We start from the raw sequence: 13685 nt of genomic DNA on the forward strand, positions 1-13685 counted from the left end.
TATAGCCTTAACCATAAAAATAACCAGAGAACGTAAATACGTTCTATTTCAAAGGTGACTATTTTAATTTTTATGTTCTTTGAAAACAATTGCCTCTTGGACAAGTCCTAAGAAGATATTTTCATTTTGTCTTTTTTTTTTCTTATTGAACATGTTTGGCACTGAAGTTGTTGAAAGAGAAGCTTCTGTATGAGATATGTAAATGCATGCTCTGTGTAGGCAGGGTCTTCATATTTCACAGAAAACTATGACAGTCCTATTCTTGGGCTGAGATTTTTTCCACTGATGGGGACTGGAGTATTCTGAGGCTGTGTTTAGCAAACAAAGCTAACCTGGAGCCTACAAATATGCATTGCATTTGCAGTGAGCCTGTAAGGCTGCCAAGGTAACCTTTTTGTGATATAAATCAAGGCAATACTGTAATGGTTGTGCATCTTGGACCTCTAGCACTTTCTGACAAAATCAGTACCAAAGAGATGTGGTGCTTCCTGGAAGATCAGATTATAGCAGTCATACCTGCAGTCCCTTTGTGAATAATTCATTTTTTTGCTCCTTCTGCTGTCATATCACCTGTCATACCTGAGTGGGGAAGGTTCTTTGACCTAGAATCAGTCTTTTCTTAAATCTTTGATTGAGAATGGCACCTTCCAGACTATAGCCAGGGTTACTGATGGAGCCCCTGAAATATTAACTACTCCAGTCATTACATAATTGACACCTGTCCTATATAGCAATATCTTTACTATTAATGATACATAATTACTTGGTGTATAATGATAGTGTCGATCAGAATTTAGTATCTATCTATTGTAATAGCATCTATTAGTAATAGTGTCTAATAATATCTGTAGTGATAGTATCTATTTCTGTTGCTGGTAGTTAGCTTTTGCTTGGCTCCACATTGAGATCAGTACCTGCTATCACTGTTCATACCAGCAAACCCAGAGTGGGCTTCAACCTGACTTGTGTTACAGTTTCATAACATGATGAAGACTAAAATTAGGGGCTATTTTTTTACCATCTCAGTTAGCTACAGTGCTTTTCACAAGAAAGATGTCCTACAGATTTTCAGGCTTTTCTTCTAAAAAGGAGAATCCAAATTTTTTATAACCCAGGACTGGAATTTACGCATGAGGATGCAATAAGTATCATATTAGAACTATAGCTGTACATCTATATTTAATCTTATATTTGCAAAATATTTCAAGAACAACACTTTTTTTTTTTAAGTAGCAGTATAACTGCAGTAATGTAAACCTTTTTCTGCAGAAAACAAGCTGCTGGTAGTTATCTCTTAGCAACTAAGCCACATCAGGCTAGTTTTGATATTCTTATTCTTGTTGAATGATAATAATCCTACTGAAATCTTGTCTAGAGCATGAAATGAGGTGATACTAAGAAAGATTATACTGGGATATGGCCTAAAATAAAGTAATAATCACACTTTATACCCTGTTAAATTACAGTCTGTCCATTACCTTAATATTGCACTATTTTGTCCCAATGCAATAGGTTGAAATACAGTCCTGAAACTCAGACAACTGCAGAAGTTGCATGTTAAAAATTGAAAAACTTATTTACAGCTGCATAAGAGTGACTGAATTCAGGTTAAGCCAACACAAAACTGAACTCTTCGTATCTTTGTATTTTATTACTTGTAAGTTCTGGAGACGGATGACTCGTACCTCTGTTTACTTTTTAAAGGACATTGGCATTTTCAGTACGTATTTAAAACTTTAAAATAAACAATATACCATTTCTTAATAAATCTGCCTTTCTCTTAAATTGAAGTTTTTGACTGAGTTTCAAACTCGTGAGGAAAAGCTGAGAAAGAGTCTTCATTATGGACCCTTCCAGAATTCAATTGACTTGGTTATCAAAGGTATCATTACAAACAGTGTTTTAACAGAGGAAAAAAATCTGTATGACATGAACTACCCCTGGTAGCTGAATCCCAGTCCTCTGGGCAGCTCTGTTCTGTGCATCAGGACTGAGAAAATAATGTCCTCAGTAACATGGGATGGTGGAACTGAGGTAATGTATTTTCTGAGACATTTGAAAAACTAGAAGTAACTCTGTTCTTCCGTTACCTTGAGACATGACTAATATCCAGCCTGCAATTGATTTGCACACAAATCTAGCAATTTCATCGGGTTTGTCTTCCCAGAAACTTAATTTAGAGATTTTCTATTAATGCCAGATACTTCACCATAGGCTTTTCTTCTTGGCTCCCTGCCACCTTTCAGATCAGACACTCATTCCAGCTGCCACTAGCCAGAGGGAGAAACCAACAGGCATAAATAAATATTTGCTATCCTTCGCAAAACCTTTGAAGGAGGTTCTCACTCTGATCAGAGATGTGTTTCCCAAGAAGTAAAAAAGATTCAGGAAAAAAATGCAGTGTATAAATGCACCATCTTAATATCTTCCTTTGTGAATTTTGGTCACAGCTTCTTATATTTTGATGGAAGTTCACCTCTTAGAAAACATCAAACACACTGCCAAACACAGCTGAGGTCTTGTCTTTCCAGTCAGTCTGTGACAAAGGTATCAGCTAAGCTTGGGTTGTGGGGTATTTATTCTTAAGGATGATGCACAAATCAGGAATACGACAACCTGGCTGCATTTCCAGAGGAAATACAAGGAAATGTGTTGTGGAACAGCTTCACACTTCCCACTTACCGTGGAAGTGCCAAAAGTGATTCAGTTCACAGGGAAGGTGATGGCCAACAACACTGTGAGCTTTCCTGGTGGCAAGTGGGATGTAACAGGGACCAGAAGATGCTATTTGCAACAGACTTTGAGAACAGAGAGTAGAGAAAACAATAAATGTTTGATTTATTTTCTAATGTCACCTATCTGGAATTTTCAAGATTCTGCCTGTGTCAGAGCCACATTTAGAGCTTAACAGTCTCCATATCCTTTGGCACAAGAAGGAACTTAGAGACTTAAGGGTCCACCAGCTTTCTTAAATCCCTGCTTGGATTACAGCATTGCAACCAATGCATACGGGATGTAGGACAATACTGTGAAATGGCAACTTCTCTTACTCTGAAAGAAATGATTGTGCTCTTCAAGACAACAGTTGAGTGTTTGTATTGAACAGATCTCCCTTGTTTGGAACAGAAGAAGCAGCTCAACTGCAGAGCATGCTGCCTCCTTGGCCCTCCTCCACCGCCCCTGTTCCCACCACCGTACTTCAGGCACAGCTGGAGCACTGTAAGTGTGGCTTTTACTTCTTTTACACGAGTTGTAATGACAATGAATGAAGCATTGTCTCAAGCACTTTGTGGTGCCACTCAGCAAACCTGCCTGGCTGTGCTGATAAGGCTCTGTGAGGACAATCACACAGCATCCCAGACTGGGGCTTGAAGTAAATATCAGATAAATCAAGGAGTGACACGAGGCTGGATTTGTTCCTGCAGTTAATTTGATTAACTTAGAATATTTTCTTTATTTTGAAACTGTCTTAGAGTAAGGCAATCCTGAGCCAGAGGAAATGGCAATGCAGTAAACCAGTAAGGACAGAAAGGTAAATCAAAAAATCATCCTGCACAATGGTTTCAGGGTAGATGTAGATGATGTAGATGTAGATGTAGATGTAGACGTAGATGTAGATGTAGAGGTAGATGTAGATGTAGATGTAGATGTAGATGTAGATGTAGATGTAGATGTAGATGTAGATGTAGATGTCCTGTTCTGCATCACATTTGCCTTCCCTAGTAGGTGAAAGGAAGGTCCTGAAATCGTCCTGAGGAGTCTATTCCCCACCATTTCATTTTGCAGAAGCACATATGTGTTTGAGATGCTGGTATGCAGTTTTCACTCACCCACCCATGCACAAACCTGCCATGTGTGATATATGTCCATAAACATATGCTGACATAAGCATGTGCAGGATACAATGGGAATATGACACAGCAATTTGCCCAAGTCCTCTTACTGCAGGTTCTGCTAACATATTCTCCACCCCAACATAAAGAATTTTTCTACCTACTCAGTAATTCCTATTCCTTAATTTTAATACTCATTTACCATATACAAACACTGCAATTATTGCTAGAGTTCCGTAAATAATGATTAGTAAGATGTCAGGCAAGAAGTAACCCAAGAAAAAGTACAGTGTAAAATCCTCCATTGCCTTCTTATTGGTCAGGATTGAACTCAGGGTGCTGTTCTCTCCAGACCAAAATACACTTGCCTTTGCTTGCCTCATCACCTCCCCTGCCTGTGCCTTGATTTCCACAGAAAGGAGATCCAAAGACAAGATGTCTTTAGGAATGTTGTGTACTCCTTCAGTAAGAATCAGAAAGGAACGAGGGTCCCTGAGATTCCTGCAAGCATCTTAGAGCTTCTGAGCCTAAAATCACCCTCCAGACCATCTCCCCATAAAAACATGATATGAAAATAAGCAGTTATAAGCAGGGTGGGAGCCATGTAAATTAAGCTATGAGCAGTTTGTTCTCTGGAGCCTGTAGTCAGAGATTTACTGGAAAGTGGCCTTTCTCTTGGAAGCTGAAGATCAGTTGTTTTAATCCAGTGTTTCTGGCTCAGTGTTCATCTGTGTTTCCAGGGGAGATCACTTTTTTCACATGACATAAATAAGGCATTTCACTCATGAAAGCTTAATATTGAAGTCAGGAGATCAGACGTTCATTGATCATTTAAGGCACTGGCTCTGCACTGCAGTGAATGAATGCCTCGGGGTTAGTATCTTCTGGAGGGAAGTTCATGCTGCCTGTGCCCTCCCTGAGTGAAGTCTCTATTATTAGAGAAAAGATGCTATTCCTGGAGAGGAGCTGCTGCTGGCAAAGTGGGACAGAGAGGGCAGGGTCAGATCTAAGAATAGGCCAGGGTCCCACGCTGGCTCAGAGGGGCAGCCAGGCTGTGATGTGCCTCTGTGAGAGGAGAAGGAGGAAGAGGAGGAGGGGAAGGAAGCATGGGGCAGGAGGCTATGCTGAAGTGCTAATGTTCAAGCATCCATGAAGATAACATTGTGACAAGCCCCAGACTTCTCCCAAAGGGAGAAAATAAACTCTTTTGAGACTGTAGTGTATGGCAGCTGGATTTTTATGCATTTCTCCAACAGGCTACATGTGGCTGCATGTTCACTCATATGTTTGATGTTTCGTAGAAGCTGGATATGGAGGAGTTGTGTCACGAGCTCCAGATAATACAGGCTTCCTCTCTGTCTGAATCTCACTGTTCTGCAGGGCCTCCTGGCCCCCAGGTGAGTGATGTATGTGTGACAAAACCACATCATTCTCTGACTTGCTCCAAAGTCCTTACAAAGCTCTGAAACACATGAAGATGTTTTTTACCACTCAATAAGCATGCCAAGCTCTGGTTTAACTTCATTTTGATATGACTTTGCATATATCATGTAGGCTTTTTACCCTATGTTCTCATCCCTGCCTTACACAGTTCATTCTGTTTCAAGTTCACCCTTCATTTTTGAGGAGTTTTACAGAGGGTAGCACCCTTCAAAAACCACAGATTTGTCATCACTTCCTTCAGAGGCTCCTTGTCAGTTTTTTTTTTTGCTTTGCTTTCTGTTCTTCTTTTTTGTGAGGACAAGAGCCTGTGGAGTGGATACACTAGGGATAAAATGGACTAGGATGTTAGTGGAGTACGTCCCTGAGAAGGCAAACATCTGCAGTAAAATCAGGGACAAGGAGGGGCTTAGCAGGGCAGTGGGGTGGGATTCAGGAGGTGCAAGGTCTCCTAGCTTGACTGCAACATCTCTGCCTCTGACTTGCTGGATAGCCTCAGACCAGTCTTTTTGACCTCACGCCTCATTTTCTACAGTTTATTCTTTCAGAAACCTTAGAATCATATAACCATTTGAATTGAAAGGGACCTTTAAGGGCCAACAAGTACAACCTCCCTACAATGAACAGAGACAATACAACTAGACCGGGTTGCTCAGAGCCCCATCCAACCTGGCCTTCTTCTGAGGAGATGAACCACCCTAGAGGGATGGTTTTTGTGAACATCTCTGTATTGTCGAGAGGATCAGCCGTTTGCTTTTCCATGCCTGTTCCCTCCAAAGAAAGTGCAGAGTTTTTGTGGAGAGGCACTTCCAGTTCCTGCTGGGGCACAGGCAGTGCCAATCCATGTGCTGTGCCTGGTGCCTTGGGACAATGACCTTCCTCAAGCCCCCTCAGTGCCAGTTTATTGCCATACAGCCAATAGCACACGTGGCACAGGACCTGTGCTCAGCAAAGCTGTGACTGAGGCTTTGTCAGCCTGAGCAGGCAACAAGCACCCAAACACTACTTGAAAAGTATGGACAACCCAAGTAAAGGCTCACTAATGTGGCAAAAAGCTTAGCTTTAGTTATTTATAAGTCAGTACTTCAGAAGATAATTGGAGAGTCTAGAAGTTTTAAGGTGAAAGCCACAAAGTCTTCTTTTTATAGAATCATTAGAATGGGTTGGGTTGGAAGAGACCTTAGAGATAAAGTAGTTCCAACTCCCCATGAATTGTGTCTTTGTTGTTTTGCCAATTTGTCTTTGCTGAGATGCAGGATGAGAAAGTTTCATTTAGGTAATGAGAGTGGAAAGGTGTGATCAGAAGTGATGCTTAGTGTTTGCCTAGTTCTGTCTTGAGGAAAGTCTTCTCTGCATTATGAAACAGCCTTCCAGTGGGATTTGCCATGATCCAGAGCTGCTGTTCATAAGGAAAAAAACACTTGTTATTTCAGTCTTTGCTAGACTGTCTTTAAAAAAAATAATCCTGTTGATAGCCTCTGAAGTCAGAGGACTTAAATTTCAAGAAAGTAATTTTAATTCTATTGTTCTACAAAGTCCATTGCTATAAATAATATTAATCTTGCAACCAAATGATCTACAATCCCTCCAAGAATATTTTTAAATAGAGCAGGCTGGCAGGTTTTATCATAACAGCAGACAGTAGGATGAGTATAACATGGCTTTGGAATTTTTAATTACAAATTGCAGGACGGTGCCTTGTACAGGGACAATGTAAGAGCCAGCAGAGTTTTGGGAAACACTTTTGTGACAATGTCCACCTGCAAAGAAATACTACCATTACAAAGAGACATCTAGTAATTATTTCTGAATTTTTCTGTAGCTTGCATGGCTTTCAGAGGAGTTGTAAAAGCTCATACTGTTGACTCATAGATGAATTTTAGTAAATTTTCATAAGAAGGAAAATTAGATTTGTAATGGTATGACTTTGAGTGTAATTTCTCACATGTGTATCCTAAGGTACAAAGAAATAAATAAGATTACATTCTGACTCTAATAGGGTGCATTGATTTTCACTACTGAAAACCTAAAATAACTCTACTGGCTAAAAGAGTTGGAGTAATTTGTGTCAGGGGGTAGATTTTGCTCCTATTCGTGTACAATTTGATCACATTTTGGACACTATAAGACAGGCAGGATCCAAACCTGGAGTGAGTGATTTTTACTGTGAATCTAATGCTTCTCTGATGCAGGCTCATGGGATTCTTTTCCTTAGTCATTTGAAAGTAAAAGGTGATCTGTGAACCAAAGCCTTCTAGAAATAAATCTGTTTTCTGGTGGTTTATTTCTGAGAAAGGTGTTCAAGGTCTTCCTGGATTAAGAAGTCTCCTGAAAGGAGAATCAGCCTTGTTTGACAGAGAGAAATATTTTCAGAATTCAGAAATGGCAGCAATCTTCCATGTCCTTCCCATCCTGCAGAGCCCAGCCCACATGTTTTAAGCTACTTCCCTTACCACCCCTAGGGCTGACCTCTTTTTCCAGCTGATGTGGTGTCTCCATGTCCTGGTTGCTAATTCTTCAGGACTCTGATAGCTTCTCATCTTTCATTTGCCCCAGGCTTGTTTTTCTTGTGGGTTCTCCTCATTGATGTGATTCCCCTGACCTTCCCATGTCAGTCCAACTCTGCATCCTGCCAGTTCAGCAGTGACACAGACCTGGTGTTTGGAGGCCACATTCAAACACAACACCCAACACCTCAGGTCCCAGGAGACACAGATAGGGTCAAGGGCTGATGGAAGACAAGAGCCTCACTAATGCAGGTTAATAATAACATTCATGTTCCTCCCTAGGGCCCACAAGGAATACCTGGTATAATGGGACCAAAAGGGGAGAAGGTAAGTGTCTGTTGTTATGGAGTTTGATGTGTTTTTGAGGAGAAAAGAAGCAGGGGAGGGTGTTCACTTCTTTCTTTGCCCTTTTAGTGAATGGTGGGCCTCATAATTGGAGGGTTTAGCTTTAATTTGAATGTAAAGCTATGAATTGGCATGAAGCTATAATTTAAAACTTAGTCTTTCTGTGTTCATTTTCAGCCTTGAAATATATTTTATGTATTTTATGTCTTCTTTTGGCTGTGACGTCTCAGGTGCAAAAGTCAGCAATCTTACTGAGACAAAGGCCTTTGAGCTCCTGTCCCTCTGGGAGGATGTGAGGAGCAGAGCTCTCCCATGCAGTGTGAATTGGATGGGACAGCTCAGGTATTAAAGCTGCCCTATATGTTATGTTTTCAGATGTGCAAAGATTAGCTCCATAATGATGCCTAAAGGGCCTTACAGCTGAAGCTGAGCACCTAATTGTGTGCTTTGTTATAGAAGGAGTTGGCTGTAGATTCAGGGCTGAGAGCACAGGAGAGACCAAGGGGCTCTGATACAGTAATTCTTCTCATTTTACCTCTGCAAGCTCAGTCTTGATCACAAATGTATTTACAGTGTTTTGTTTGGTGGTATTTGTTCATTCGTTTGTTTGGGGAGAGGGTTGTGGGCTTGCTTGCTTGTTTGTTGGGATTTTTTCAATAGAAATGTATTGATGCATTGACTTAAGAGCCACTGTGCTTCATGTGCTGCCTGTAAGACTGACATATTCCTTTCTCTGGCAGGGGGAGATTGGCAGGCCTGGAAGAAAGGTATGAACAAAGGTGCTGTCTCAGAAATCCATCTAATATTTAACAGCAACTGCCAGACAGGGGTGAAGGCAAGAGTTCAAGAAAAATTAGTGAATGTTGAAGTTTAGCCTGATTGTGCTTCTGTCACTGGCCTTCAGAGTAGGGAGCTTCCAGTGTAGGGCTGGAGAGCTGCCCCAGCTGGCTTGCATTTGACAAATCCCCTGAGTAAAAGCACAGAGTAAAAGCAAAGAGTGGGACATTACCTGGAATGTCTGTGTGGAGAGGGGAAGCAGATTATGGGAGCTATTATAAAAGGTGTTCCAAAAAAAAAAAAAAACAAAGCAAAATCAGACTTTTTACTCTTCCAAAGTCTAAACAAGGCTCAGCCAGATACCCCTGAAGAAGGAACAACCATTAATGATTACCCTTCCAGAGCTCTGGCACCAGTGCAAAATGCTGACTACAATCCTATGCTAGGTGACATATGAGCTGTGATATATTGTCAAAAATATGTGCCCCTACATGTGATGAAACAGAATATGTTATCTCAGTCACTAAGTACATCCATTTAATGTAATTAACTTTAAAGAAGACAGAAATGCAGGATGAAATCAGAGATATGCAGGGGGTGGTCACTAACTAGGAAAAGAAGTACCCTTCTAATAATATACCAAGGATTTTGACACCTTTCTAATAATATACCAAGGATTTTGACACCAACTACCAATCAGTAATTCAAATAAATATAAAACACATAAACAGGAGAGGTAATTTTATTTAATCTATTTTTAAATGCCGTACAGTAAACAAAAATATTATTAAAATAAATTCAAGGGTTTGAAACAGCAATGTCTTCGAGAGAGTAACACACCAATCTACAAAGAAGTGCTTAACTTTAAACACGGTAAATCAACTTACTCTTCTGACAAAAACAAGTAGGTTCTGAAAGAGAAGTCGCTCAGGTTGGAAATAAAAGTGTACAGCTCTTGTTAAAAGCTGTCTGGCCCATGAGAGTTCACTCTTGGCCCTGAATATCATGACAACATTTCTGAGATAATATTGTCAAGCAGTGTAATGCAGTGGAAGAGCATTAATCTGCAGCATCTTAGGAGATATTGAGAGAGTGATTTACAGGCAGCAATTAAAATACATAAATAACTGTATGTACATAGGTAGTTATTGCTAGTCATACAGTAGTTAATAAAAAGAAATTGTAGCTAGCAATGTAGGAATATTCAGAATAAGGACCATAGTAACAGCAACAATTAGTTAAAGGTTTGGTTCTGCTCTCAATATAAATTGGATTTGTATGGATATAAGTACACATAGGTCTTTTCATCCCCTGTCTGCAGTAACCTGTGTAGGAATGGTGTTTTATGAATCATTGTAATCAATGTTTTCCATTCAAGGGCAGACCAGGTCCCCCGGGCGTCCCTGGGATGCCAGGACCAGTAGGATGGCCTGGACCTGTGGGACCGAAGGTAAGGCTAAAATTCAGATGGAGCAAATTGTTCAACATCACAATCTTGGGAAATCTCTAAACAGCCCCTTGCAGGAGGCTGGAAAGCTGTAGCAGTGCAAGGACAATGTGCTTGCTCCCTTTCTTACCCTGCTCTGAAAAGTCTAGGGTCAGGTTACTCCACCTTCTGTCCAGACCCTGTAGCACTTCTCATATGGATTAAGTATGTCTAAGGGAAATTGAAAATTAATACAATGAAGACTCACTGAGGTCTCACCGGTGTCCCACAACCACACAAATCAGTGTTTCTAAACTGATTGCCATTTTTATGACTATTCTTTATGAGGATCTCTTTGCCTGAAGATGTACTGTGAGCTCTTGTGATCAGAGGGAAAATACCAGGCTGATATCATGGGAAAGAGATGACCAACCATGAGAATGGCTGATCACACCTTTGAAGTTCATTCCCACACAAACAAGCATTAGTTCCTGTTATTTTTATTAACCAACAGCAGAAGAAATGACAGGAAGCACATTGCTACTACAAAGTGGCTGTTTCATCTGCATTTATTATAAGAAAAGCTTCAGGGTAGTCTTTTAGTAACTACTGGCTTATGTAAAAGGTGTAACAGCTCTTCATAGGATCTGTGGTTTATGGAGCTTCTACTGGGACTTTTGAGACAACTTGTCTTTCTTCAATCCAGGATGCATTAGGCTAAAGGACTGCACACAATGCCTAGCTTGAAACAGCTTTTTCTAGAAAATCTTTGACTCTTCATTTGCTCTGTGAAGGTTGATGCCCCCACCTCAGAGGATGTGATGCATTAGCTCTTGATACTGCAAGAATAGTAGGAATTGACTTGTCAATTCAAGCCACATGTGGGAAGCAGACTTTCAAGATCTTCACAGCCACGTTAGATGAAGAACTTCGTATTATAGTACGTGGGGATGTAGGCAAGCAGCAAGAGAGTATGTACTTAAATCAATGTTCACTTTGAACTGGGAGATGGGGAATGGTTTCCCGCACAAACACATTGTGTGCTATGATTTCCCACAGCAGGAGCAATGAGGGCAGAGAATAGGTTCAGTCAAATCCTTCCTTAATAGTCTTAGTTAAGGAAGAGAGCAAAGCAGACAAAAAACTCATACACTCAGTCTTCTTCTTGTGTAAGCATTAGTTTTATTTATGCAGTCTTCCTAATTTTGATTCATCTCCTGTGTCTCATTAGTCTAGATTAGTCTATTACTATGCTTTTTCATCACACTCCTAGAAGCATACCTTATATTCAGTAGTAATACTTTTCCCTATACTTCAACTGCCAAGTCCTACTTGCTATTTGATTATGATTCTGCTTTTATTGTCTCTTCTGATGCTACTCTCCTCTATTCTTTAGGTAGGTTCACAGTAGCATTTCCTCCAGTCTTTATAAATTTCTTTTTCCTGCCTGTCAGTGAAGGCTCCAGTTGAAGACAGTGCAGAAAACCTCTGTGGCCACTTCAGGAGGTTGTGTCTCTCTTTCCTTTCTCCCCATCTCTGACCTTCACCAACTTCCAATATTCTTCTTCACCACAGATATTTGCTGCATCCCCATCTTGCTGTGAATCTCCAGTAAGCTGCTATTTCAGGTTTTTTAACTTATATCCACTTCTATGGATATTTGCCATTTCTTCAGCTGGGTCTTCTTGTCTCCTCTTACTTTGACACAGCCTTACTTCAGCCCTTAATTCTCCTACTTCATTCCTTCAAGTCTTGTCTGAACTTCTGCAGGGGCAGCAGCCAGTGGGAAAATCCTCTCCATTTCTTGGACAGTGAAAGAAAAGGAGAGTAAGAGCCAAATGTACTCTGCTGGTAGCTCTGCTGTGTGTCTGGGGGTCTATTCTATATTTCACGCTAGATATAATTAGCTGTCAGCAGCCAGAGAAGTGGTTGTAAAGCTTTTTCATGATTTACTGGCTCCAAATGACTGTTCAGCACATGGCGCCTCAGAGCCACAATAAAAGCAGTCTCTATGCCTCCACAAGCCATGAGGCATGCAGCAAAATGCCTTTCTTTTCTGCAGCTCAGTGGAGGTGGTGCTGGGTAGAGACAATGGACCTGTGTGCAGAAAAGGATGCACTGCTGATGGTGGTTTGCTTGCATGTCCTTTAATAACATCTGGGAAAACTAAAGCAAAAGGTTACCCACACAAGAAAATGCAAATAGAAGAGTAAGATAACATTTGAGGGCTCAGGCAGAATTGTAATATAGACCCCTGTCCACAACGCTACACCAAGGTCAGGCTTAACTATTTGACATGAAAGCTGAACACTGAACTGTCAGACATTCAAATATGAACTCATCAGAAAGCCACATTCAATAACTCTCTTTATTGACCCCTTTAGGGTGAAAAGGGAGAGTTGGGTGTGATGGGATTGCCAGGTACAAGAGGACCAATGGGCTCCAAGGTTTGTTAACCAAACACTGCATTTTCAGACATTGGTTTCTAATGCTCTGCTGACAGCTGCTTCCCTCACGAATTTTCTGGAAAGCATTTATCAAGATATATGTTTCTAATACAGATAAAAAAATATGTTCTACATCAAGCAAAGTTATGTGTTATGTTGTCTGTTTGGGCTTGGCTGTGTTTTTGGCTTTTCATAAAAATGCTTTGGTATAAATTTCTGTAATTTCTTTTAAAAGCAAGCTCAGAAATAATTGTATCCCACTAGAAAAATGGAGCTCTTAAACACATCTGCAGCATTAAATCATGTCTGCAATGTTTTCCACCTGCCTCATAAGACTGTGGAGATAATTTTGGTCCCCTACTAGTCTGTACTAGGTCCCCCTAGTACGGGGCATACGTATTGACAGTTGAAATGAATTATGCAATAAGTTTATTCAAACAAAGGATTGGAAAGAACTGAATACCTTTGTTTATTCTATGTTTCTTTACAAGAAACTCGGTCTTATATTAATGATCACACCAGATTACTTAAGTATAACAAGTATGTTCCATGGGGGAAAAAACAACAAACAAACAAACAAAACAGAAGAGGAAGATTATTGTTAAAATTATTTTAGATTATTAATAGTGGCATCTAATGCTTTATTTACTCTCAGTTATATTTTATTTCACTTGTTTCAATTTCAAAGCATAATCAAAGCTGCTGGCTTTACCTGGCTTTTTCATAATGGCTTTTGGGCTGAGTTGTCTTGCCTTTAATTCATATTTCACAGTTCTGTTTCAGTGAAATTTTAGGAGCTGTAAATATTCATTTGCCTTTACATGTTGATGCAATTAATTATTTGTGCTTCGTTCTTTTTCTTCACTTCAAAGTTTGAAAGTCCGGCTTCTTGGGTGATCTTGAAAGCGAG

At 40.2% G+C, this 13685-nt stretch overlaps 1 protein-coding gene across 1 annotated transcript in view; it reads left to right on the forward strand.

Annotated features, from left to right (window-relative positions):
- Nucleotides 1-3104: 3104 nt before the first annotated feature.
- The window catches only part of COLQ (collagen like tail subunit of asymmetric acetylcholinesterase), a 29420-nt gene continuing 18839 nt past the window's right edge, over nt 3105-13685 (forward strand). Inside the window, exons 1-6 of the mRNA XM_086852331.1 lie at nt 3105-3219; nt 5135-5230; nt 8063-8107; nt 8866-8892; nt 10281-10352; nt 12713-12775. Coding sequence (XP_086708457.1) covers nt 5144-5230; nt 8063-8107; nt 8866-8892; nt 10281-10352; nt 12713-12775 — 294 coding nt within the window. The 5' untranslated portion in view covers nt 3105-3219; nt 5135-5143. The remainder of the gene's footprint in view (nt 3220-5134; nt 5231-8062; nt 8108-8865; nt 8893-10280; nt 10353-12712; nt 12776-13685) is intronic.

This window comes from Cyanistes caeruleus, chromosome 1, assembly GCF_971803275.1.
Source record: "Cyanistes caeruleus chromosome 1, bCyaCae1.hap1.1, whole genome shotgun sequence".
NCBI classification, from domain to species: domain Eukaryota; kingdom Metazoa; phylum Chordata; class Aves; order Passeriformes; family Paridae; genus Cyanistes; species Cyanistes caeruleus.